At 35.8% G+C, this 26,380-nt stretch overlaps 1 protein-coding gene across 3 annotated transcripts in view; it reads left to right on the top strand.

Moving 5' to 3' along the window:
• Positions 1-26,380, top strand: part of GRM7 (glutamate metabotropic receptor 7) — an 825,787-nt gene that overhangs the window by 250,151 nt on the left and 549,256 nt on the right. For all 3 annotated transcript variants that reach the window (XM_033133274.1, XM_033133273.1, XM_033133275.1), the window contains exon 2: positions 6,622-6,838. In XM_033133274.1, the coding sequence (XP_032989165.1) occupies positions 6,622-6,838 (217 nt within the window). The remainder of the gene's footprint in view (positions 1-6,621; positions 6,839-26,380) is intronic.

The following is a 26,380-nucleotide window of genomic DNA, read 5'->3' as shown; positions in this document are numbered from 1 at the left end:
AAGAACTAGGAGTGAAATTACTGCTAACTGTGAACTTAATAATGCCTACTGGGAGTTCATTAATATCTCAACAGGTACACTGAAGCATTATTTTAATTGCACATAATACTTCCAAAACTTGCCTTTTACAAGTTTTGTAGAAACTGCCCTCTGGAACAAGTTAGTACATTTTGTGTTTGCTTTCCTAGCTGCTCAAATTGCCCAGAATCCATAACCCTCATTCACCTAAGAAGTTCTCAGGGGACTTGACCTTGTCATAGGTGCTACTACCCTTATAAACAGGAAGAAGCTCAAAATGCATGAAACCAATTGCAGATCTTTTTTTTTCCTAAATAAATGAAATGCTTTCTACATTTCTATAAATATTTAGAAATTTATTTTGATGAGAATCAAGTTTGTGTGGGAGTAGTTGTGGCAATTAGGGCTTAAAAGTATTTATATTAATGTAATCTAGTTCACATTTGGACTTGGGTCTTAAGTTATTTTGACAGATAGTGACACTAAGAGATGTGTGGAGGGGTGTTTCTCAGCCTTTGAGATCCCTATGCCTAGTGTTTGGCTTTATAGTGATTATAAGATAAAATTATATTTAGACGAGTTCAATCTTGTCAACACTTGGAAAGTGAAAGTGCATCACACACTCATGATATTTGATTTTGTATGTATTAGAAATGGCATAGAATTGTTTTCTCTAGTTTCGTTTAATATATGCCTTCTTTTCATTTTTCCTTTCTTCTTCTTTCTTTTTCTATTTTGATTTGGTAATGGCAATGTTCACATAAAGTAAAGACATTTAACTGGAACTGAAGACACTAATTCCTTATTGTTATCTGATAGCCAAGCCTGCTCCTGGAAGGGAGAAAAGCTACAGGAGACAGCAGGGGCAGAATCTCCCTGTTTAAAATGATAAATCCAAGTATGTCTTGAAACGTTAGACTGACCTGGGCACTGTGGGATGCATTCCCTGGAGTTGTGGAATCTCAGGCCTAAGAGGAAAAACAGTGAACAGTCTAAATGCCTCCGTAGGTCCCTTTAGCTCTGGAGCCCCATCCAAGGTCAGCTGGTTCTACATTCCAATGATGAGGAAGGAAATCCTAGGGAAAAGTATGCCAAAGAAAAGAAAGGCTGAGAAAAAGTATTGCTACCATGGCTAAAGCTACCTGGCACAGACCTGCCCAGGGCAAGGGGTAACTTCCAAGTGCTGTGGAAGCCACTCCAACCAGGCAGAAGGAGGATTCTTTTCTTTAGGATCGTTCCATTCATTCACTCACTGGCTCACTTGTTCATTCCACAAATACTGACCAGCTTTCCTATTCTGTCGTGGAGACAGGGCTGTCCAGGGGTGATAAAATAATGAAATAATGAACAAAGTTGTTGTTCTCCATGAGAATAAGTATTCTCCCAGAAAGGAGAGACCAGTAAACAGGTGATGATACAGATGATTGTTTAATGAAAGCTGTGACACTTGTAACCAAAGAAAACTATACTGTTCCAGAAGAACCCATCAACTTATCTTCCTATAAGCTTGTGCTTTCCGGGGCAAACACTGGGGAGAGGTTAGGAGAGAGCCTTGAGCTCCTCCTAGTGATTGGTGTGTGACATTAATTAGATATAATTTTACTTTTGATTATTTTTTTCGTCCACCAAAAGAATCCAGTCATCACAATCTCTTGTATTGGTGAGGTATGACTATTGATGGCTTGAAAGTTTTTACAAGGTGTAGAGGGTGGAAGTTATTGAAATGCCCATCTTAATTATTTTTGAAAATAGTTTTCCCCTTGTCTTCTTTCTCTTAGAAATTCTTAGGGCCTTAAATGTGCATACGTATTTTAAAAACGTAAACTTAGAAACAGTGAATTGGGCTTTTTTTTTTTTTAAGAGTAAGATACAGGTTTGGGAAATGTTGCATCTGATGACTCAAAGAGTGATTTTTTTTTTTTTAATTGCTGTTTTTATTCTGTTTGCTTTTCAACGTTTAAAAAGGATCAGGAAAGTTAACTGCTACCTAAATTTTAAATGATAATTTTAAGGTGTGAGAACTATTCTGTCTCAAAAACTTGATTACTTGAAACTGGTTTTCCATCTTGCAATTCATGTCTTTGGAGAAATAAGTGGAGAAACTGAGGATATTTTCTTTGTAAAAGAGAATTTTTGGAGGGGGATACTTTCTCAACTATATGAAGACACACATAGTACTACGAGTTCGAGCTAAGATTGTATTTTGGCAAAATAAAATTTTAACTGATAATCTTAATTTTTCATTTGACTACATTTTTTCAAGATAGGAAATGAGAATCAGTGCTAGTTAATTTTAAATACTCACTGTAGAGAAATAGGAAAAAGACAAGCTAATTTCACCACTATCATCCTTATTTTCCTGGAAAGTCTAGCTGATATAATTAGAAAAGAAAACTAAATGAATTATTTTAATATGACTGGTTTACCCTGAAATCCCAAGAAAATAAACTGAAAGCTATTATAATAGAATTAATATGAATTTTAACAAGAGTGTAAGTCACAAAGTAAATATACAAAATTAATATTTTATACACCAGCAATAAATAGAAAATAAAATGAAAATTTATATCATTCATAATGCAATACAAATAACAATTATCTAGAAATAAAGTTAACTGTGCAAGGCCTACATGGAGACAATTATAATATTTTGCTAAGAGAAATAATGAATAACAAAATGCAAAATGGATGAAAATAAGTATTTTTCCATAAGGGAAAACAAAATACTGTAAATGCATCAATTCTTTGAAAATTAATTTATAAATATAAAGTAATTCTCATCATAATCTTATTGAAACTTTATTATTAAACTTGAAAAACTTAAGCTAAAGTTCAGCTGGAATATTAAATGTGTGATTACTCATGGTCCTTTTTAAAAGAACAGTTATGAAGAGAGTATATGTTCCAACTAATAGAGCCCTAAGAAGCTCTAAGTTTATAATAATAATAGTAGTAAAAATTCGGAAGACAGAAAAGTGGAATAGTAGAGAGAATACACTCCAAAGACCCAAAATTGTTAAAAATTTAAGATGTGACAGCAGATGGTCTTTCCTATCAATAAAGAGTAAATAATTATTTAATATATGGTGCTGGGGCAGTAGTTAACCATTTGGGAGAAAAACCATATAGATTGTGGTTTACCTTAGAGAACAATCTCAAGTAATTTCCATATAGGGAAATATTTAAATGTGAGCCTCAAATATTTCTGCCACTTTGGTGAGGGAGGGGCTTGACTAATAGTCTAAGAAAATACTCACGGATGTCTACAATGACTTGAATAGCTGTCAGGATTTTTTTTTTTAATTTCTAGTAATAGTGAAAACTTGAGAAATGTTTAAACATTTAACAATGGAGGTTATGTTTAGGTTAAGTAGCTTAGTAGAATATATGCAACCAGAAAGACAAAGAAAAATGAAAAGGGTTGGGGTAGGGCAAAAGAGATTAGGACTCAGGATTTTGTAATTAATAATATGTAGGTGCATGCTCACACACACAAATGATAAAGCATGACAAAATATTACCAGGGATCAAGGCATTAAAGTTATTCTCCAGTTTTATTTCTATATTTTTCATAAATAGTATGTGCTATTAATATTCTAAGGAAAAGTACAAACTCATTCTAAACAATACAATAGATGGTTTTAATTCTGTTTGATAATCATCAATAACAAAACCAATTTTGTGTGATAGGCGAATTTTTATGAAGTAAAATTAGAATAATAAAATGAAAATTGGCTCTATGATAAAGATGAAAAGTGTTTTAGTTTTTTAAATTGGAAGAAGACTCAAAAGAGATGGAATACTATTTTTCTAGAGCTCAAGTATTATTATACTAAATTGTCTTTAGCAAAAGATCAATTCTGCATTTCCATAGGAGACTAGCAAGAGGGGAGTGTTTTAGTAGCAGAAAAAAATGTACAGCTAGATATCAAGAGAGGGTAGAAGTTAACCACTAAAGATGATTAATAATAATCTGGTCAATTTTAAGTACCAATTATAAACACTCTTCAAAACATTTGCTCTGTACACTTAAACACTGGTTTGAAAATAAGTAGCTAAATATGCAGCATAATGGCTAGGTAAGGATACAGCATCATGTTTCAAAGTTTACATAAATTTTTCCAGTTCTTCATCTCTTATTGTTAGGAGGGATATTCTTATACAGCCATATTTTATCTCAGAAACGAAACCCTTCTTTCTTTCATTCCTTATGCTAGCATCATTATAAGCATCCGTAGAAATAAATGTCACTTGAAATAGGATATGTGTATGTCCGAAAGGGATGTGAGTCTTAAACTAGGAGGTATTTCTTGTTTATAATGGCAGGGATAGATACTAACCATTTTCAAAGGTTGCATGATAGTGAGGAAAAAAAAATCTACTTCACCAGGATTTTTGTTACTAAAATTCGGGGCAAATTTAGAACATGCATCTCCATTGGACACTTCACTATTCTGATATTTGCAGCAGCTATGTAAATGCAAATTCAAGTAGAGAGCTGGGTGTGTCTTTATTAGCACTTGTTCAAAGGTAGAAAGGGATTTTGGCAAGGAAGACATCTGCACAATAGCATGAAGCTTTTACATTTCCACAAGTTGAATTGATGTAAATGTATTGACATGTTTGGTTTCTTTCCAGTTTGTTTCCTGTAAGAATAGGTCTCTCTCTCTCTCTCTCTCTCTCTCTCTCTCTCTCTCTCCTCCTCTCTCTCCTCTCTCCTCTCTCTCTCTCTCTCTCTCTCTCTCTCTCTCTCGTCTCTCTCTCCCCCCACTCTACAACTCTCCTCCTTCCTCTCTGTCTCTCCTCTCTCTCTCTGTCTCTCTCTCTCTCCTCCTGTCCTCTCTCCCACAACACCTCACTTCCTCCTGCCTTTTTATTTTTCTGCCCAAAGCCTTTATTCAGCCGATATTTTCTTTACCCAAAATTTATAACCTCAGAACTATGAATGAAACATAGGGAACTCATTCTATTAATATATTTGTTTAGGTTTTAATAAGGCATTTAAATATTTGAACAGCCTAAGAGTGACCTGTAAAATATCTTTTGTGTGTCAGTAGTTCAGTGCGGTGGACAGAAATTGGCCTGGATTTGTAATCTACTGTCCTTCCTTGTTTTATACTTACTATTAAAATGTTTTAGCAACACAATTCAGCAAAGTAACACAGTTAAGAGTCCAGACATTTGCACTGGGCAGTTCCAGGACTGAGTACTGCTCTTGGTCCTGCAACACTGTGAACTGAGGCAAGATCACATTCTACTTTAAGTCTCAATTTCCTCCTTTGTAAAATGAGTTAATAATAGTATATTATAATATAGTATAGTAAGTAAAGCATATTTACTGATACTTAAATAAGGTAATGCATATAAAACCTTTAGAACATGACTGACTGTAATGAAAGTGGAATAACTAGTAGACATTATTTCTAAAGCAGTAATGAGAGAATTTGTAGGAGTGATCATCCTTAGAGGTTGATGAATTGTACCGCTCCTAGTCTACTGCATGGTCCTATAAAGAGGAAGAACTAGGGGCAGCGCATTATAAAAATAACTAGCTCAGCGATCCTGAAGTTAGGCCCTAAGCCAGATTTCTCATCTGTGGTTATTTTGCGCTTCCCTGGGGTATTTGGGATGACGACCGGCAAAACTTTTTTCAGGATCTCTTTCTATATACATAATTTGATTTTGCTCAAATCAACATGTCAGAATTATTCAGATAGTCTAATCCACATGATTCTAAGAAATAAATATAATGCTTGAGCCAAGGGGAGTGATCTGCTTGCCAGGCTGCCCTCCTGGAACCGGCGTTCTGCTGTAGGGCCCTTGGATGATCCCCATAGGAACAAGTTCTAGAACTCCTCGGGACATCTGGTTAATGCCATGTAAAGTGGAGGGTCTGAGAATTCTCTAAAGAGAAAAATGGGAATCAGAAGCCCATGTGGTTTCCCTCAGACAGGACTGCCAGCCCTTGCCGTACCCCAAGGAGAACTTCGAACATTTTGAGAAGGTCCTCTAAAAGACCAGGACCACTGAGGTGAAGGCCTTGGGAAGAGAAGCCCCTTGCCGGGGTCTTAGGCTGTTACTGAGCTACTTCATAATATTCTTATGAAGAATAAATTAAATAATGCATACAGCTTGCTTAGATATTTCCTCACAGGTGATCAGCACAAAATCAATGTTAGATGACTCAGACAGCCCCAAATTCATGAGTTATGTGACCTCAACCATTCTCTATATAGACGCTCGGTAAGCAATTGTGTTTTTTGTTTCTCTTATTTTATAAGAAGTACAGCATGATTCAAAATGTTAGCCAGAAGGATTATAAATTATTTCCTCCTGACCATCATGGCCTATGTAATTCCATGCCATCCTCATCTCTTCTTCCCAAAGGAGAAAACAAAAGGCCAAGGCACAGAACTACATGCTTTTGTGCCATTGAGAAGTGGCTTTTTTTTTTAATAGGTGGTCTAGTTATATACGGTATTTGGCAAAATACACATCCTTTAGGAACTCAAGTCCTGTATTTTGAGTAAACTGTCATACGTGTAAATGCGTCTCTTACGTCATGAGGGTGTGCTCTCATGTGGTGCTTTCTTGTCTTTTCAGATCCCCCAGATTAGTTATGCATCAACGGCACCCGAGTTAAGTGACGACCGGCGCTATGACTTCTTCTCTCGCGTGGTTCCACCTGATTCCTTCCAAGCTCAGGCCATGGTAGACATTGTAAAGTTCCTAGGCTGGACTTACGTGTCTACTCTCGCATCTGAAGGAAGTTATGGAGAGAAAGGTGTGGAATCCTTCACACAGATTTCCAAAGAGGCAGGTAGGAAGAGACCACAATGGTCAAGATGACCCTCTTCAAATGTCTGTGGCTTGCAGGGCTCTTTTCACACTTTCTTAAAGAAACACTATAACTAGTCACCATATACCTACTCTCACATTCCCCACTGCTTGTGAAGTAGATCTGTAAAGTCTTTGGTAGCACTTTGTTGTTTTTCAAGAGCATGTTTTGAAGTCCCTTACAGGCCCTGAAGCGACTTAAATTATTAGTGGAAGAAATGGAGAGAAGAAAATATATTCTAAAATTGATGGGTAATTGTGTGGATTACTGCTTACACGTGAAAACTGGAGAAAATGTGTCTAAATGTGCCTCTCAAGGCATCCTCTTTTTCTCTGTTCCTTTCTAACGTGGGGGCAATTGTTTAGAATTATGAGAATCCAATCACAGCGGCACTTGACTCTGAATAGGAATAACAGTGATGGCTCTGCCTTGGCCAACACAAGTTAATAAATTATTCAGGCAGTAGAATGTATTTAGACAAATAGTCTATGAAACTTTAGATTCGTTTGAGAAAGATAGTTATAATAAGTTGCACTTGAAAAAGATTATTTTATGCTTGTTTTTATTAGTTCAAATTGGAAGTAATGGATTCAAATATTTGGCCAGAAATCTTCCACTGGGCAGATTTGGAAAAATGAGACATAATCTTCATACCTACAATCCTGACAATAAATGGTCAGGCTTTCCTATATAGAAATATTGGATATAGTAAACATAGATTATAAAATGTATGCTTGGGTAGTTTTACTGTTCTTACGCTAAAGCCAAGCCCTTACTTTTGTTTGTAAGAAATTTATCTAATCCAAATTATTATTGATCAGAAGTTAACCAACAGTACACACAAAACTGGTGATAGAACCAGAGGTCCTTTTCACGAGGGAAAATGTCATAAATCCCGAAGACATGGCTGTGAGTATTTCATGTCAGTCTACAGGTATATTTTCTCATATGGTGTGTCAGTGTAGAGGTGGCATATCTGCTCATTGCTACTGAAAGAAGGGAGCCAAACCTTGCTTGTAAATCCCAGATATGCCACCTCTACACTGACACACCATGTGAGAAAATACCTGTAGACTGACAGTCAAATACTCACAGCCATGTCTTCAGGATTTATGACATTTTCCCTCGTGAAAAGGACCTCTGGTTCTATCACCAGTTTGTGTGCCTCATCATTAGCTCTAATTTCAAAAAAATTCACTGGAGAGTTGGGTCATTTTTATGTTCTTCCTTCTGACTGAAATACTCTCACTCTTCACAACTTTGACGAGATTGCTCATGATCATGAACAGGTCTCATCATAGAAGCCATTTCTAGGTTCAAAACATACATGTGTGGGTCTGTGTGTGTGGGGTGTAAACACACACACACACACACACACACACTTGGTTCCGGTTCCAATGGCATGGCTCTCATGCCATTGTGTTCCCAGTGTCTTCTCCCACAGCACTTATCACATTATTAAACTTGTGTTGTCTGTCTTGTCCCCTAGACTCTAGAAAAGACCACGTCTGTCTCATTTACTACTTTAGTCCAAGTTGCTATGTTTCTAAGGGAAATATTTTTAGTATACTTCAGTTAGAAACTTTCTGATTAAAAAAGAAATCTTAACACTGGCCTCATGTTAAGCTGTGATTTGTAGGACTCATTAACAGTTGCCTGCATGAATCCCTAAAAAGATACCTAATTGTTTTTGATAACTATTTTTCTTTCTTTCTTTTTGAATCCTTTTTCGAGCAAAATAAGGCTAGAGGTGACTTAGACAAATATATAAAATATGAATGCAAAAGCCAGTAATAAGACATGATGAAGAGAAAATAATAACCTAAAGCTTCTTGCTCTATTTCTGCAGATGGGTCTCCAGTTTAATGCTGGACTTTGTACTGGACAAAGCAAAGAGCACTACCCACTACGTTATAAAATTTAGTGTTCGTAACATGAAACATGTTGCTTGTTCATTAAAGAAAAGGATGAATGTTTGCTCTGTGATACAGACCTGTCTATACAGTTCAGTGGTGGGTTTCATTTTTTTTTCCTGGTGTCACTTGGTGAAAAGTTAAGATATAAAATCAGAGTCTGCTATATAATGACTCTGCAAAAAGGACAAAGTCCTGGGAACATGGTCTGAACTATAAGGATATATATTATAATAGCTGATTTTCTATTCTTACTAGTATGCTTTCATCTTATAAGAAGCATAAGAAGAAGTGAGCTTTTCACTTTGTTCTATGTATGCGGTGTACGTGTGTGAGTGTGTGTGTGTGTGTGTGTGTGTGAGAGAGAGAGAGAGAGAGAGAGAGATATTAGAGAATATTAATGATTCAATGATATTGTTTCTATACAAGCTTCATCCTTTTAAAAGACTTTATTTCTAAAATTTACTTGGGACTTAGGTCCTCAACTAAAGGCTGCTTGTAAAACCGGAGCCTGAAGTATCTCCACCGAGCACATAGTCACAGAACATGGGGTGAATTCTCCTTTATCATAAAGTGATAGAACAAATCAAGACAATGATGTCAGAGTAAAGAAGTCATCCTTTAACTAGGGCCATCTAATTTGTTTGGAACAAAAACCTCAGTAATGTTTCTCTCATGTATAGTCATGGGAGATTTAAATATGAATAAATGCTGCTACTTGTTGAACTTTCAGAGAGGAGCGTAACGTGATTTTCTCAGATGATGAGATTTTTGTAAAAACAGTTAAATTTGCAGAAATTGCCCTGTTTATTTGAATGGATGCACACACAATATTACCAAAAGCAATTTACTGCTTAATATTGCAGAGAATGAGAGAATATTCACTCCCAACGTGCTTTAAATGCAGGTCAACATAATAACCTAAATAGTCTAAATTAGACATAAAGACTCCTTTTTCTAAGTGAGGGTCAAAGTAAATGCTATGATAGCATATGGCACTAATATATTCCAGAACTTTGAACCAAATTTGGTTTAGGGATTATAATAGTAAGGATATTAGATATGACTCTTACAGTTTGCCAGACAATTTTTAGGACAATCCCATGAATATTGCTTCACAGTATGACATAAATAGTATTTTTTTTTTTTTTTTTTTACTTCCATGGTATCATGACACATGTCAACTTTCAAAACCTGAAAGAACATTTGAACTATCCTTTGGCATTTCATGCCAATCACTTAATACAGTTATTTCAATTGGTCTCATGAAGTAATTTTTATTATTATTCAGATGAAGTCTAGAACTTCTTTTTATTTAATACTTTATCATAGCCAAGAATACACTTTCCTAGAATAATGAAGTGAAGACTTAAATAACTGCTAGTAGCTATTATTCAGCCTTAGTTTTTTAGATGTCAGGAACTAGTTGGATTTGCTCATTATGGGATTCTAGTCTCATTAACGGATTCTGTGCTTCTCCTTCACAGATGCAATATTTCTTTCATTGCACTAGATGTCAATCTTTCCTGACTAACTGTAACCTCTATGAGGTCAAAGATTTTGCCTTGTGATCTGTTATCTAGCCTAATTTTGGACACATAGAAGGCATTTGATAAATATGTGTTAAGGGAAGGAGAGAAGGAAGAATTGAATCTTCCATTCATCTTAAAAAAAAGCCTATAGAGGAGTACTTATGATATATAATTTATGTATATAATTTTGTAACTTACAGCTCACAAAAATTTATACCTATGTCCATTTACTGTGTTTTATTACCCTGCGTCTACTCCATCCTTGACTAGTAACGTCCCTACAAAAAATGTAAATATGATGCAACCGGGCTGTAATTCCCAATTCCACTGTCTATGTTGAATTTGAGTAGTTCCCTTTTATTTTTTATTTTTTTGGTATCAGTCTATACCGTGGTGAATATAGAAAACTGTGAGACATTTTAATATCTAGTTGAAGTGTTTCTTTAATGAAGTGTCCAGTGGTCCTAGTTTATATGCATATATACAGGTATTAAACATTCAAGGACTTAATTTTAAAACACAAAGTCACAAGAATCTTCATGACAGCATTTATTTTTAAATTTTGCTTAAACTAACCTGTAAGGTCCTTAAGAAAAGGCATTTTATTTTATTTTACTTTTTGACCCTCAGTGATTAGCACATTTTAGATTTTAACCTGTACTCCACTTGTCGGCACATCTTGAACATGTCCTCTTACCCCCATCGTCACTGTAGTTACATGAGTTCCGGGCCTCCTTTTGCTCACTGTGATTCATAGTTACAGTTCTCTTTGCCTCCAGATGAGCCTCTCCAATATAGTATCCATCCTGCTATGATGATAATCTTTCTAAAACACAAGTAAAGCCATTTGACATCTGCTCCTAGTGTCCCTTTCCCCAGAGGATTAAGTAAAAGATGTCTAGCATGGAATGTAGGTCCTTTCTGACACGTGTCTGCCTCAATCACCAATATCACTCCCCTACTATCCCTATCCTCCTTAATTCCTACCTCAAGCCCCCCTAACGCTCTTTATCCCGCCACAGTCAATCTTCTATGGGCATCAGGATATTCTGTGCTTTGCAAATGCTTATTTTGCTGCCTCGACTGCCAGCTAACTCCAAGTTATTTTTTCAAAACATAATGCATTAGAGAGCTATCCCTGACAGGGGTGTACCATAGTTATTCACCATGTATATACCTAAAGAAGTGATCGCCATGATAACTTCAGCAACCATCTGACACCCTACCACGCTATCACAATATTATAGACCGTGTTCTCATGCAGTACATTACATCCCCATGACTTATTTGTTTTCTACCTGGAAATTTGGACTACTTACTCTGCCTTCACCTAACCACCCCCTGCTTTTTAGTTTTTTCAGTCACAGTTGATATTCAATATCATTTTATTATAATTTCAGGTGTGTTGTTAGACATATAGTTAGACATTTATATGGTTAGACATTTATATAATTTATATAATTTAAGAAGTGATCTCCTTGACTAGTCTAGCACCCACCTGGCACTATATATATTATACTTATTACCATATTATCAACTATATTCCCTTGCTTTACTGTACATTCCCATGATTATTTTGGAACTACCAATTTGTATTTCTTGATCGCTTTACCTTTTTCACTCTTTCCCCAACTCCCCTTCCCATCTATCACTCCAATATCTAGTACCCACCTGACGCCATGTAGTTATTACAATATTGTTGACTATATTCCTTATTCTCTACCCTACATCCCCTATTTGTAACTACCAATTTGTACTTCTTAATCCCTTCCCCCTTTTCACCCACCCCCTCAACTCCCTTCCATCTAGTAACCATCAAAATGTTCTCTGTATCTATGAGTCTGTTTCTGTTTTGTTTATTTGTTCTTTAGATTCCCCATATAAGCAAAATCACATTATATCTGGTCTTTCTCTGTCTGACATTCTCCACTCAGCACAATACCCTCCAGGTCCATCCATATTGCTGTGGATGGCAAGAACGCATTCCCTTCCATGGCTGAGCAATATTGTACTGTGTATATACATATATACCACCTCCTCTTTATCCATCCTTCTATCGATGGGCACCTAGGCTGCCGCCATATCTTGGCCATTGTAAACGATGCTGTAATGAACACATGGACACACACGCCCCCTTGAAGTATCATTTTGGGTTTCTTAGATAAATGCCAGGAAGTAGGATTACTGGACCTTTCTTTGTCTCTTGTTAAAGGCTTTGTTTTAAAGTCTATTTTGTCTGGTATAAGTATTGCTACCCACCCCCCCCCCATTTTCTGTTTGTTTCCATTTTCATGAAATAACTTTTTCCATTCTTATACTTTAGTCTGTATGCGTCTTTCAATCTGAAGTGAGTCTTCTATAGGCAGCATATGTAAGGGCTTTGTTTTCTTATTCATTCAGCCACCCCATGTTTTTGTTTATAGCATTTAATCCATTACATTGAAAGTAATTGTGGAAAACTGGAGTTTTCACCTCTTCTTTTTTTAAGGTATATTTCTTTGTTTCCTCATTTTGGCTGCCTCTCTGTTTTGTTTCTATATATTAGTAGAGCTGCTATGTCTCTCAGTCTTGCAAGGTTGCCTTATGTAGGGGTCCTGTGGCACAGTCACCCGGGTCAGCTGTACTGGGTGCTCCAGGAGTGCTCCTTGTGTGGGTTGTGTGTGCCCTGCTTTTATCGTAAGCCTTGATTGCTGTTGGCATGTCTGTGAGTGGTATTGACCCTCAGGCTGATTGGCTGTGGAGTTTGTCCATGTACACAACTTACAGGCTGCTGTGTGTGGGGCCTTAACCTATGGAGTGGGGTTCGCCCCAGTGAGCTCTGGTGCCTTTTGAGACTGCCCTTGGTGTGTGCTGCTTGTGGGGCTAACTGGGTGGTGCTATTACTGTGGTCTTATATACTATATACTGTGCTATACTGTGGTCAACCAAGTATGTTGGTTTTGGGGCTTCTTGGGAGGGTGGTTCCAGTGCAGGCCCATGTCAGCCATCCTCCAGTGACTGGCTGGGAGTACCTGGTAGAAGCTACAAAGCAATCTGCAGTTGGTCGCTGCCTACATTAACCCTGGAGGCATGTGGGAGAGCCCACACTGCAAACCAGGTCAGCTGCCCCCAGTTACTAGGTGTGGGGTAGGTCTGCAAAAAGCCAAGACACTCCAAGTGAGGCCTGCTGACACCTGGCTCCCTTAAGGTTCAGCTGCTGATAAAGCCTCCTCCTCCTGCAAGTTGGATGAGTCAGGGTCCCAGTGAGTCAGCAGGGTGGAGCAGCAGACCTCACCAGGCCCATGAGATTCAGATTTGTCTGTTTGGGGGCAGGCTCAACATAGGCAAGATGGTATCCATTTGCTGCTGCTTGGGAGGAGGACCTCACACAGGGAAAATGCCTACTGTCCCTCCAGTCCTCGCTCTGAAGTTACCCAACTCAGTGTCTTTCCATGTGTCTCCAACGCCCCCAAAGTCATTGGTCCCTCTAGCAGAGTCCAGGGTGAGTGCAGAGTTCAGGGTGAGTCCAGGAGGTCTGGGTTTCCCGCAGCCTTCCGACACACCTGATGGTCAGAATCCACACTGTTTTTCACCAGCCAGATGTTGTGGGGGCTCCTGGGAAGTGTGATGTTCAGGGAGGGGGTCCCTTGTTACTTCGTGGGAATCTCTGTGGCTGAGATAGCTCTCCCAATTTTCAACTGCTGCACATGGGTGTGGGACTAGCTCTTTTCCCATCTCCACCACTTCTACCAGTCTTGACGTGGCTACTTCTTTATATCCTTGTTTATAAAACTTCTGGTCAGCTAGACTTCAGATGATTCTCCAGACTGATTGTCCGGTACTTCAGTTTTCATTTTGATGTGGTCATGGGATGGGGCAATCACAGCGTTGATGTACTCCACCATCTTGGATCTCCTAGTCCTTCATGTCTAATTTTGGATTGTGGTTTGTATGTTTGTCTTTATAACAGCACATTTTTAGTCTATATCTGCGAATAACTTCAAAGAAAGTGACCAATTGCACAAGGCTTGATGAGAGAATAAGACTGCATATCACTGTAGAGTTAAAGGGGCCAGATACGCATGTTCCCAACCTCTCTTAAAGGTACAGTATGACCATATAACCCAGTTGTGAGTAATAATAATATCTACCACAGATTAATCAAGAGCTAGGGACACAAAGAAGCAGGAGCAATGGAAAACCCATTTTGTTCAGAACAGTAGTAGTAATATCTATGTACGAGGGGTAGATGTGGTATCCAACATGAGCTGGCAGCCGTGGTACAATTTCCAACTTCCTATTTCCAAGAGGAGGAGCAGCGGTGCCACAGCTAACTGGTTTTGTGGCACTTATTTTTGGCTTTGATTATGAAATCCTAGTCATTCTTTGTTTCAGGTCATTTTCTGACTTTGGTTCTCTGGCCTCTGCAGTGATTCTGTGAATTATCACGTGTTATTTAAATAGTTTATTTTTCTACTTAAGCTAGGCAGACTTTACTTCAATTGTTTGGCTTTTATCTTCATTAATATTATTGAGAGTGGCATTTCTATGAGTTCATAACATTTTGTACATAACTCTATCATAGAATTTGTTGCATATCATTGTAATCATCGTAACCTCATTATTCCTCTCCCATTATAATACATATTTATCGACGACAGTCATTATGTCATATATGACTTTCAACACTCTATGCCCAGGATAATCTCTAACATAGATTAGACTCAATAAATGCACATTAAATTTAAAAATAGTCTATTAATAATATAATAGTGATGACTCCAAGGCTGTAGTTGGTACAAAGACGCTATTGGAAGTTTTTCCCATTTTATTTTTCACAGTTACCATAAATCTTCTATAATAAACTCACTTTATGGAAGGAAAAAAAAGGATAAGAAATATCGTGATAGGCCTTATACTCAGAGAATGCATTTCTGAGCACTTTTTATGTGTCAGATACTGTTCCAGGGTAAGAATGAAAACTTATAATGAAAGTAGTAACAACAACAAGACAAACATAACCTCTGCTTTCTATGTAAGTGGAGTAGTAACATGGAAAACTCTAGACGAAGTAGATGCTTAGCTAAGCCCCAGAGGTGAGTAGGAGTTAGCAGACAAAGCGGACCCTACATGGAGTGTTAAATAACATTTTTAGGAAGAGAGAGTCACGTTAAAAAACAAAAATAAAATTGTTTAATGTTACTTGAATTTTTAAATGGTACAAGGGAATAGCATTGCTTTGGAAAATTTTATGATTTTTGAATCACTATGAGTATAGTGTTCTTCTACACACTGAGAACTACTGGAGAAAATGCTTTGGCTTTAGGGCCAAGAATTCCAGTTCGGGCTCTAACTCTTCTAGCAACTGACTGGGAGCCAGTGTACTTCTTGGAGTTGCAAACTCAACACATATTTAACAAGAAAACTAGCTTTTTTTGGTTCAGAAAATTCTCAAATACATGTTATCCTGATTGCAAAGGATGGGCTTCTTTTAGACAATAGACTGTCATGTTTATGTGGCCTTAGAAATACATGATGATGGTGTTTTACTGCATGAAGAAATAGACAGTGAAAAATTCTATCTCAGCAATTCCTTCTCAGTTCTTCCACCTACCTTCATTGGACCTGAGCAACATGGAGGAATGTGAAAAGATCTGAAATGACTCCTCATTTACTCACCTGCTTGGGTAGTGATCACCACATGTTGCATATTCTAAGGAAAGAAAGGACATGGGAGTCTGGCATTGCAGTTGAAGATACACTGAAAAGGAATATAGGTCTTCTTAAATGTAGTTGTAGAGATTCAAATATAGAGAATTCTATTTAACAATTAAATTTCTTGGTCAGTTGGGATGGGGAGAAAGAACATCATTATCCTGGGGTAGCTAACTTTGGAAAGTTACCAGGCTTTTGTAATAATATCATTACAAGCACTAAACCTTAGAAGTAGGTCTGATTTATTCTTCTATTCGATGACACTGCATTCAGTCTTCAAGTGAAGCTTTCATTTCCAGTCTTTACAAAAAATGTTCATTGAGAGAGAGTTCCAGTTGGAATCTTACAGGTTTGATGGATGTCAGCAAGAGAGATAAATTTTAGTAGGAAAAAAAGTTGAAATTATATTAGTTAGCTTATAAAACTGAAGGGAAGTATATAGAACCCACGTTCAAGTGCTTGTGGGGTATGCCTATGTTTCAGTTGTGGGAAAGTAGGACACCTTGCATTTGAGTCCCACTAAGGCTGCACATAGAGGGGAAGAGGTATTTCCCAACATATTTGTATGCTCTAACCAAAAGTTGGGATGGTCCACAGTCTAAATACGCTGTCTTTTTTGGTTGCCTTTTCCAGAGGCCTCCCAGTGTTCCAACCACAGGAATAAGCAAGTAAATGTGAGAAGGAGGTTTGAACTAGGCTACACAGAAAAAAATACACCATTTATCAAAACAGAGGTTGAGGAGGTGGGTACTGGAATTAGTCAGGTGGCTAGTTCTGAAAAATAGGCAGACATTCTAGTCCATGGAACATTACGTTAATAATTGGTCGCTGTCCAAAGAAATATCTATTTACTGGACTTCACCCTCTTCCTGAATTATTTTGTATGTTGAACAAACTTGATGCATGTAAATATAGCCTCTGAGATGCACATAGAAGGATCTGTTTTCCTTTTATGTATTTGGCAAATGGATCCCTGTTGTTAAATCTTTCAAGAGATTATAGGAAACTCTACCAAGCCTCACAGCATTTGCATTAACACTGCCAGGCAAACTGAAGGTCAGCAGATGATCAAGGTCTCTGGCAGTGATAGGTGCCATCCTAAGCACATACGTCATCGACTGACTTCTAAATACTTTGACCTTGTGTACCCCAAAATTGACCTATTCCCAATTCTTCACATTTCTTGTTACTCTTTCGGCTGGGTGTCTTAAATAACAAGCACTTAAAACATATTGCCAGTAATCACTAGATAATATTATTCCATTGTGTTAATATTTTCGAGTTGACATTAACTGTAAAGCAAGCTCCTTTTTAGGTAGGTATTACTAGAATATCACCACACTGTACAAGCCATAGTATTAGGATGACACATTGAGAAACTAGTTTACAGGCTACAACATACACTTTTACATACAAGGGAAAATAATAAAAGTGAAGCCATCATAATGATAAAGGTCTTAGGAAAAAATTTTGAGGGCCTATATTAGAAGGGCTAAAAGATAAAATAATGCTTACTAAAAATGTCCACCTAACAAAAATGTTTATTTTTGCTAGGGTATTAGTGATACTTTGGATTTAAATTTTAAAACTTTAAAATATCAACTACCCAAACACAGACATGATGCATTTAATATCAAAGAAGAAAAATTCCGTTCGAAAGATGGAGTTGTCAGAATTATAACTACAGAAATTATGCTGAATGGTGACTACATAGAAGTATGTTGTTTTCAAACTCTTAATGCTAGAAGGCACAGAAATTATGGAATCTTCTGGTCAAATATTTTTGACAAAAAGTAGTTAATATTTAGTTGCATATAAGGATCATGAGTATTACTTTCTAAAAATCTGGTAACCTGTGATGAATTTAGTATGCATTCCACTCTCCACATTTTTGATTAACTATGTAAATTTGTTTTCAGTCTGTTCTTATGTATTCTTTGTTCAACAGTAACCACTGAGTAATTAAGATAGGAAGTAGAAATTGGAATGGCTTACATTAGACTCATAGATTGCATCCTGCTCTAGGGTTTGCATTATTTATCTATTGGGCCCCTGTTATATTTCCTCAGCTTCATTAAGATATAGTTCACATACAACATTGTGTAAGTCTAACGTGTACAAGGTGACAATTTAATACACTGACATTGTGAAATCATTACCACAATAGGATGCTTTCACACTGACCACCTCACATATTACTATTTCTTTTTTGTGGTGATGAAGACATTTGATTACTCTCTTAGCAACTTTCAAGTATGTAATATAGCATTGTTAAATATCTTCACCAAGCTGTACCTTAGAGCCCTAGAATTTATTCATCTTATAACTTGAAAGTTTGCACCATTTGACTGAAATCTCCTAATTTCCCACACCCACCAGCCCCTGGCAGTTACCATTTTACTCTGAGTTCAGCTTTTTTAGATTCCACATATAAGTGATATTGTACAGTATGTGTCTTTCTCTTTCTCACTTATTTCACTTAGAGCACAATACACCTAAGATACATCCATGCTGTGCAAATAGCAGGATTTCCTTCCTTCTGATGTCTAAAGAGTAAATATTCCATTGTATATATAGATATATACCACATTTTCTCTATCCATTCACCCATAGATAGACGCTTAGATTGCTTCCTTATCTTGGCTATTGTAAATAATACTGCATTGAACATGAGGGTGCAGAGATCTCTTTGAGATTCTGACTTTATTTCCTTTGGATATATACCTAGAAATGTAATTGCTGGATCATGTGGTGGTTCTATTTTTAATTTTCTGAGGAACCTCCATACTGTTTTTCACAGTGGCTGTACCTATTTACACTCCCACCAACGGTGTACAGGAAGTCCCTTTTCATTACTTTCTTGCCATCACTCATTATCTCTTGTCTTTTTGATAGTAGCCATTCTAACATGTGTCAAGTGGTATCTCATTGTGGTTTTGATTTGCATTTCCCTAATGATTAGTGAAGTTAAGCATCTTTTCAAGTACCTGTTGGTCATAGTGTGTCTTCTTTGGAAAAAAAAAATGTCTCTAAAACATTTTAGACACAGTTCCTCTACCCCATTTTTTAATCAGATCATTTTCTGAAAATTATTTTTGCTATTGAGTTATGTGAGTTCCTTATATACTTTAGATAGTAACCCCTTATCAATATGTAATTGCAAATATTTTATCCCATTCTGTAGGTTGACTTTTCATTTTGTTGATTATTTCTTTTGCTGTGCAGAAAGATTTTAATTTATGTAGTCCCACTTATTCTTTTTTTGTAGTCCCCTCTGTTTTTGTCTTTGTTGCTTGTGCTTTTTGATGTCATATCCAAAAAATTGTTGCTAAGTCCAATATTAAGGAAGATTTTTCCTATGTTTTCTTCTGGAAATTTTATGGTTTCAGACCTTTTGTTTACGTCTTTAATCTATTTTGAGTTAAATTCTGTGATTAGTGTAAGATAGAGTCCAATTTCATTCTTCTGCATGATTACCTAATTTCCTAATATGAATTATTGAAGACATAATCCTTTCCCTGTTGAGTATTCTTCGCAAGTATTCTTGTCAAACATTAATTGATCATATAGGCAAGGTTTTTTTTTCTGTGCTCTTGCTTCTGTTCCATTGATCTATGTGTCTATTTTTGACAGTACCATACTGTTTTGGTTATTATAGCTTTGTAATACAGTTTGAAATCAGGAAGTGTGATCCTCTACCTTTGTTCTTTCTCAGGATGGTTTAAGTTATTCAGATTTTTTGTGGTTCCGTGCAAATTTTAGGATTGTTTTATCTCTGTCTGTGAAAAATTCCACTAGAATTTTGATAGGGATTGTATTCAGTCTGAACGTGGATTTGGGCAGTATCAATATTATTTTTAAGCATGAACATGGGAAATCTTTTCATTTGTCTGTGTCTTGTTTAATTTATTTCATCAAAGTCAAATAATTTTCAGTGTAGAGAACTTTCACCTCCTTGGTTGAATTTATTCCTAAGTATTTTATTATTTTTGATGTTACTGTGAATGGGACCATTTTCCTTATGTGTTTTTCAGATATTTTGCTGTTTGTGTATAGTAATACAAACGATTTCTGTATGTTGATTTTGTATCCTCCAAGTTTACTGAATTTATTAGTTCTACCAGTTTTTTGGTGGAGCCTTTAGGATTTTCCATATATGAGATCATGTGATCTGTAAACAAAGACAAATTTTCTTCTATTCTGAGGTGGATTTCTTTCTTTTTCTTTCCTGATTGCTTTGGGTAGGATCTCAGGTTCTATGCTGAAGTGAAGTGGTGAGATTAGGCACCCTTGTCTTCCTCCTAATTGCAGAGGAAAAACTTGCAGCCTTTCAATGTTGAGTATGATGTCAGCTGTGTGCTTGCATATATGGCTTTTATTATGTTGAGATATATGTCTTCTACTCAATTTGTCAAGAGTTTTTGTCATGAAAGGATGTGGTATTTTGTCAGATATTTTTTCTGCATCTATTGAGGTGCTCATATTTTTTTTAATCTTTCATTATATTAAAGTAGTATATCATATTTATTGATTTGTGCATGTTAAGCCGTTCTTTCATTCCAAGGAAAAATCCAATTGATTGCGGTAGATGATCTTTTTAATGTGCTGTGAAATACAGCTTCACAATATTTTGTTCAGGACTTTTTATTTTGTATTCATCAGGGATATTGGCTTGTAGTTTTCTTTTCTTGTAGTATCCCTGCCTTGTTTTGGTATCAGGGTCATGTTAGCCTAATGAAACGAATTTGGGAGTGTTCCTTCCTCTTCCATTTTTTAGAAGAATTTGAGAAGAATTGGCATTAATTCTTCATTAAATGTTTGGTGGAATTCACCAGGAGAATCATTGGGTCCTGGGTTTTTCTATGTTGGGATATTTTTGATTAATGATTCAATGTCCTTACTGATTTTCACTCTGTCAGATTTTCTGTTTTTTCATGTCTTGATAGGTTGTGTGTTTCTATAAATTTAGAAATTGATCCATTTCTCCTAGATTATCCAATTTGTTGGTGTGTTTATTATTCACAGTAGTTTGTAATTCTTTTTTATTACTTCTATGGTATCAGTTGTAACGTCTCCTCTTTCATGTCTGATTTTATTTGATTTTTCTCTTTTTTTCTTAGTTGTCTACATAAAAATTTTTCAGTTTTGTTTATCTTTTCAAGAAACCAGCTTTTAGCTTTGTTGATCTTTTCTATTAATTTTTTATTCTCTATTTTATTTATTTCCACTCCAATGTTTATTTCCTTCTTTCTGCTAACTTGGGGCTTACTTTGTTCTTCTTTTTCTAGTTCTTTGAGGTGTTGTTATGTTGTTTATTTGAGGTGGGTTCTTTTTTGTTTGTTTTTTGTTTTCTTAATGTAGATTTTTAGCTCTATAATTTTTTTCTCTGAGAACTGCTTTTATTGCATTCCATAAGTTTTGATATGTTGTGCTTCCATTTTCATTTGTTTTAAGATAATTTTTTATTTTCCTTTTGATTTCTTCTTTGACCTGTTGACTGTTCTAGAGTGTTTTGTTTAATTTCCACATATTGTGAAATTTCTAGTTTTCTTCCTGTTATTGATGTCTAGTTTCATGCCATTGTGGTTGGAAAAGGTAGTTGCTATCATTTCAATCTTCTTCAGTTTGCTAAAACTTGTGTTACGACATCATATAATCTACCCTGGAAAATGTTTCATGTATGCTGGAGAAAAATATATATTCTCCTGCTGTTGGAAGGAATGTTCTCTATATGTCTGTTAGGTTCATTTACTCTAAAGTATAGTTAAAGTCTAATGCTTTCTTACTGATTTTCTGTCTGGATGATCTATCCGTTGTTAAAAGTGGGATATTGAAGTCCTCTGCTATTATTGCAGTGTTGTTTCTTTCTCTCTTCAGATCTGTTAGTATTTTCCTAATATATTTAGGTACTTTGATGTTTTGTTTGTGTGTGTGTGTGTGTGTGTGTGTGTGTGATATATTTTTTGTTACATCCTCTTAATGAATTGACCCCTTTATGATTACTTGTGGGCTTCTTTATCTCTCATTTAGTTTTTGTTTGTTTGTTTTCCATGCAGTACTAATCCCCTCATATAGGAGTGGAAAGCCTGCTTCTACTGATAAAAATAACACTTATCCAAATTCAGGGACTCAGTGTTCCTAGCTCCAGTAGGGTCTTCCTACACATCCCCATTCCAACTTTCAGGATCCCATTTCTTCAAAATAAATGTCCTCACCCTAAAAGTAGTTAGCTTTTGAGGTGTGGTATTATAGTCTTGGGCTTAAAGTCTATTTTGTCACATATAAGTATTATAATTTCTCTTCTCTTTTGGTTTCTACCTGCATGGGATATTTTTTCCATCCCTTTACTTTGAGCCTATGTGTGTTATTGGAGCTGAAGTGAGTCTTTTGTAGGCAATGTATAGTTGTGTCTTTTTATTTTTTTCTTTATCCATCTAGCTACTGTATGCCTTTTTTCTTTTTTTTTTTTGCACTCTATGCCTTTTGGTATGATAATTTACTCTACTTACATTAAGAGTAATTATTGATAGGTAAGGAGTACTGATGTCATCTGATTAATTTTTTGGGCAGTTTTGTAGTTCCCTTGTTCCTCTCTCCTCTTGCTGCTTTCCTTTGTGAATTGATGTGTTTTTTTGTTTTTTTGTTTTTTTTTTTTTTTGTAGTTGTATGCTTTGATTCCCTTTTCTTTATCTACTGTAGGTTTTTTTGTTTTGTTTTGTTTTGCAGTTATCATGAGACTTACATAAAGCATCTTAAAGATTTAATAGTCTTTTTAGGCTGATAGTTTAATCTAAATTGCGTATAAAAACTACGCTTTTCCTCCCCCACACTTTTAGATTTTGATGTCACAATTTACCTCTTTCTACATTGTATATTCATTAACCTTTTATTATAGCTATAGTTTTTTTAATGTTCTTTTTTCTTTAACTTTTATACTATATTTAAGTGATTAAAACATCACTACATTACAGTAGTATTCTGAATTTGACTACATATTAACCTTTACCAGTTTATTATATATTTACATTACAACCACATTGCTCATTTGCTTCATTTCATTTCAGGTTGAAGAACTCCTTTTGGCATTTTGTGTAAGGCAAATTGTATAGTGATGAAATCCCTAAGATTTTGGTTACCTGGAAAAGTCTTTATCTCTACTTCATTTCTGAAGGACAGCTTTGTCAGATAGAACACTCTTGGTTGGCGTTTTTTTTCCCTCTTATCACTTTAAATATACCATCACATACTTCCTTGACCTCTAAGGTTTCTGCTGAGAAATTTGCTGATAGCCTTATAAGATTTCCCTTGTATGTTATAAGCTCTTTCCCCAACCCCCCTCATTGCCTTTAAGATTCTCTCTCTGTCATTGATTTTTTTGTTTTTCACAGTTTTATTATGATATGTCTTGGAGAAGATCTCGAATTATCCTACCAAAAGGCATAGGTCAATCTTCTCACTTGTAGTTGAGTTTGATGACCTATGAGCTTCATGAAGCTGGATATCTAAATCCTCAGATTTGGGAAATTCTCAGCCCTTATTTCTTTAAATAAACTTGCTGCCCTCTTCTGCATTTCTTCTCTTTCTCATCCTCCAATAATTCACAGATTGCTTCTTTTGATGGTATCTGACAGATCACATAGGCTTTCTTTACTCTTTTTCATTCTTTTTTCTTTGTTTTCCTGATTGGATAATTTCAAATTTCCTGTATTCTAATCTTCTGTAATTCATTCTGCTATTGATGCTCTCTTTTGAATTTCTCATTCTTTTATTTTGTTCTTTATAGTACTCCTGTGCTGCCACTTTCCCCTGGGAGAAAATGCAGGCCAAAAAATCTGACACTGAATTGTGCTTCTTTGAAGGAGACGTGATGCCAGTAAAGTCACAAGGTTCTTCTTACTCTCTCCAATGCATACAAACATATATATATATATATATATATATATATATATACACACATACACATATATATACACACACACATATATGTATATATATACATACACACACATATATGTATGCATATGTATATGCATACATGCATACTTATATATATATGTATATGCATATATACGTGTATATATGTGTGTGTGTGTATATACATATATATATGTGTGTATATATATATGTATATATATATATATATCTTTTTCTCTTTTTTTTCCTCCAGTAGTATACTTGAACTTCTCTATTGGACCTGAACTTCCGTACGTGCCTCTTGTCTATGGATCATTGTCTAAGACAGTGTTCTCCAGGGGCTCATGGGCCATGGCCAAGAGGGTTTTGATTCAGTTCATGAACCACTGCAGGGTCCATGTCTGAGGTCTGTATGCCTATACTGGATATATAGGTGGGCAAAACTCCTCGTGGGTCTTTTGGTGAATGGTGCTGGATCCCACAGCTCCACAATGACACGTTTTCTTTGGATGGATGCCAAGTTGTTGTTATTGAATGGGATATATGACAAGGGATGTCTTGTACAGCCATGATGCTGACATCACTCCTCCCACTGTATTTTTAAAGAATAGAATTTGAGTTATACTTGGACATACTAAATCTAAATTGAAAGAAAATAAATAAAGCATAGTTTGTAATGAAAAACTATATACATTAACCAAGTAATTGCCTTTTTAAAGACTTGTAGTTGATCAGCTTCAGCATATTTCACTATTTTTCTATATGTTTGCTAAATCAGTATAAGGCACTCAACCAAATGTTATTATTTTATCCCAAACATTTCTAAACTTCTAAACAAAAGATCTTGTTTAGAGGCTACACAGAGAAGCAGACAGAAGGTGCTGGTTGGAGCCTAACCATTAGTGGTAAAAGTTATTAGAGTAGAATCAAGGTTATGGGACACTAAGAATGAGGTGCATGTGTGTGTGGGGGGGCGGATAGAGAATAATCAGGGGATGAGGGCTTCTCATTATGTACTTTTCCTGTACAAGATTTCTTTGAATTACAATATTTTTCAAAGTGCTCCTGTAATGTTACTGAACAAAGTAAAGTTTTCATTTCCTTATACTGTGTGAACTAAGGTTTAACTGCAGCTTATTTTCTCTGAAAAAAAATTCATTCAGACTTAGATTATTACAGTCATAGTAGAGTAATGGCTTTGGGTGGCAACCTGGATCAATAATATAAGACACTTTTTACAAGCTATCTGATTCCCAGTTTGAATGACTTTTGGCTGGTAATTATTATTTGCTACCTAACTTATGTTTACTCATTGTAAAGGGGGAACTCATCTCTGTATCTATCATGTGAAAACATAAAAACTTGTTTACAGTTCAGTGTATACATAAAATAACTTTAGCCTTGAAGTCAGCCTCCTAAAATGCATGAATTAGTTGACAGTGAAATCATGAGTGCATATGAGTATATTTGTATATCATGACCTTGTTTTATAGCCTGGGAGAGCATAACTTGCAGAACTTGTACTGAGTTATGATACGAGAATTTTCAGTTATTTGGGAAGTTGTTTTAAATCATTGTGGTTTTGTTGTTGTTTATATTGTTTGTTTGTATTATTTATTTAATCTTTATTAGGTATTTAAATCATTTGGTCAAAAATTAAAAATTAACGAAAAATAAAGTTTAATCAACATAAACCAACTATAGATACTTAAGAAAGAAGGAAAAAAAGAAAGGAAGAAAGAAAGGAAGGAAGGAAGGAAGGAAGGAAGGAAGGAAGGAAGGAAGGAAGGAAGGAAGGAAGGAAGGAAAGAAAGAAAGAAAGAAAGAAAGAAAGAAAGAAAGAAAGAAAGAAAGAAAGAAAGAAAGAAAGAAAAAAGCTACTTTGCAAGGCTATGAGGCAACTCAAGGCATTAGAGTCCAGACTGAGGTCCTGAGCTTGGAATGGACAAAACAAACAAACAAACAAACAAACAAAACAAAAGTCTACTCTCATACTCTGCTAATCCAGGAAGCAGGAGGTGAAGAACTGTCTCTTCAGGGAATAAATCAGCTCTAGCTCCCTTTCGTCCTTTAGTTCTATGTTCCAAACTCAAAATCCAGTGAGCAAGCACCCCAATGCTCCGCCATGGATCACACGCCCATCCTTGGTAGTTGATTGACAAGTCAACCAGTTTGGGGAAGTATTGTCGACATCCAAGATGAACGTGAGATCTTAATATCTAAAAAGTAACTAGTAACTGGTACTGGTGACAAATGTGTATTACCAAATGTGATATAGTAGATTTTCTTCTTTACCCTTTAATGTCTTTCCATGTCCTTTTGAAAAAAAGGAAGAATTGATAGCAATGTAAAATGTTACAGAAGTTCTGTTACATTTCTAAAATAAGAGTAGTTTCCTTTTTCCTTTAGACAGATCATCAAAAGAAACCATTATGGCTTTAAATACTTGTAGAAAATTCCTTAAACCACTG

This window comes from Rhinolophus ferrumequinum, chromosome 17 (genome assembly GCF_004115265.2).
Source record: "Rhinolophus ferrumequinum isolate MPI-CBG mRhiFer1 chromosome 17, mRhiFer1_v1.p, whole genome shotgun sequence".
Classification (NCBI taxonomy): Eukaryota; Metazoa; Chordata; class Mammalia; order Chiroptera; family Rhinolophidae; genus Rhinolophus; species Rhinolophus ferrumequinum.
Note: the sequence above shows the minus strand (reverse complement) of the source record. Positions and strands in the feature narration are given on the sequence as shown.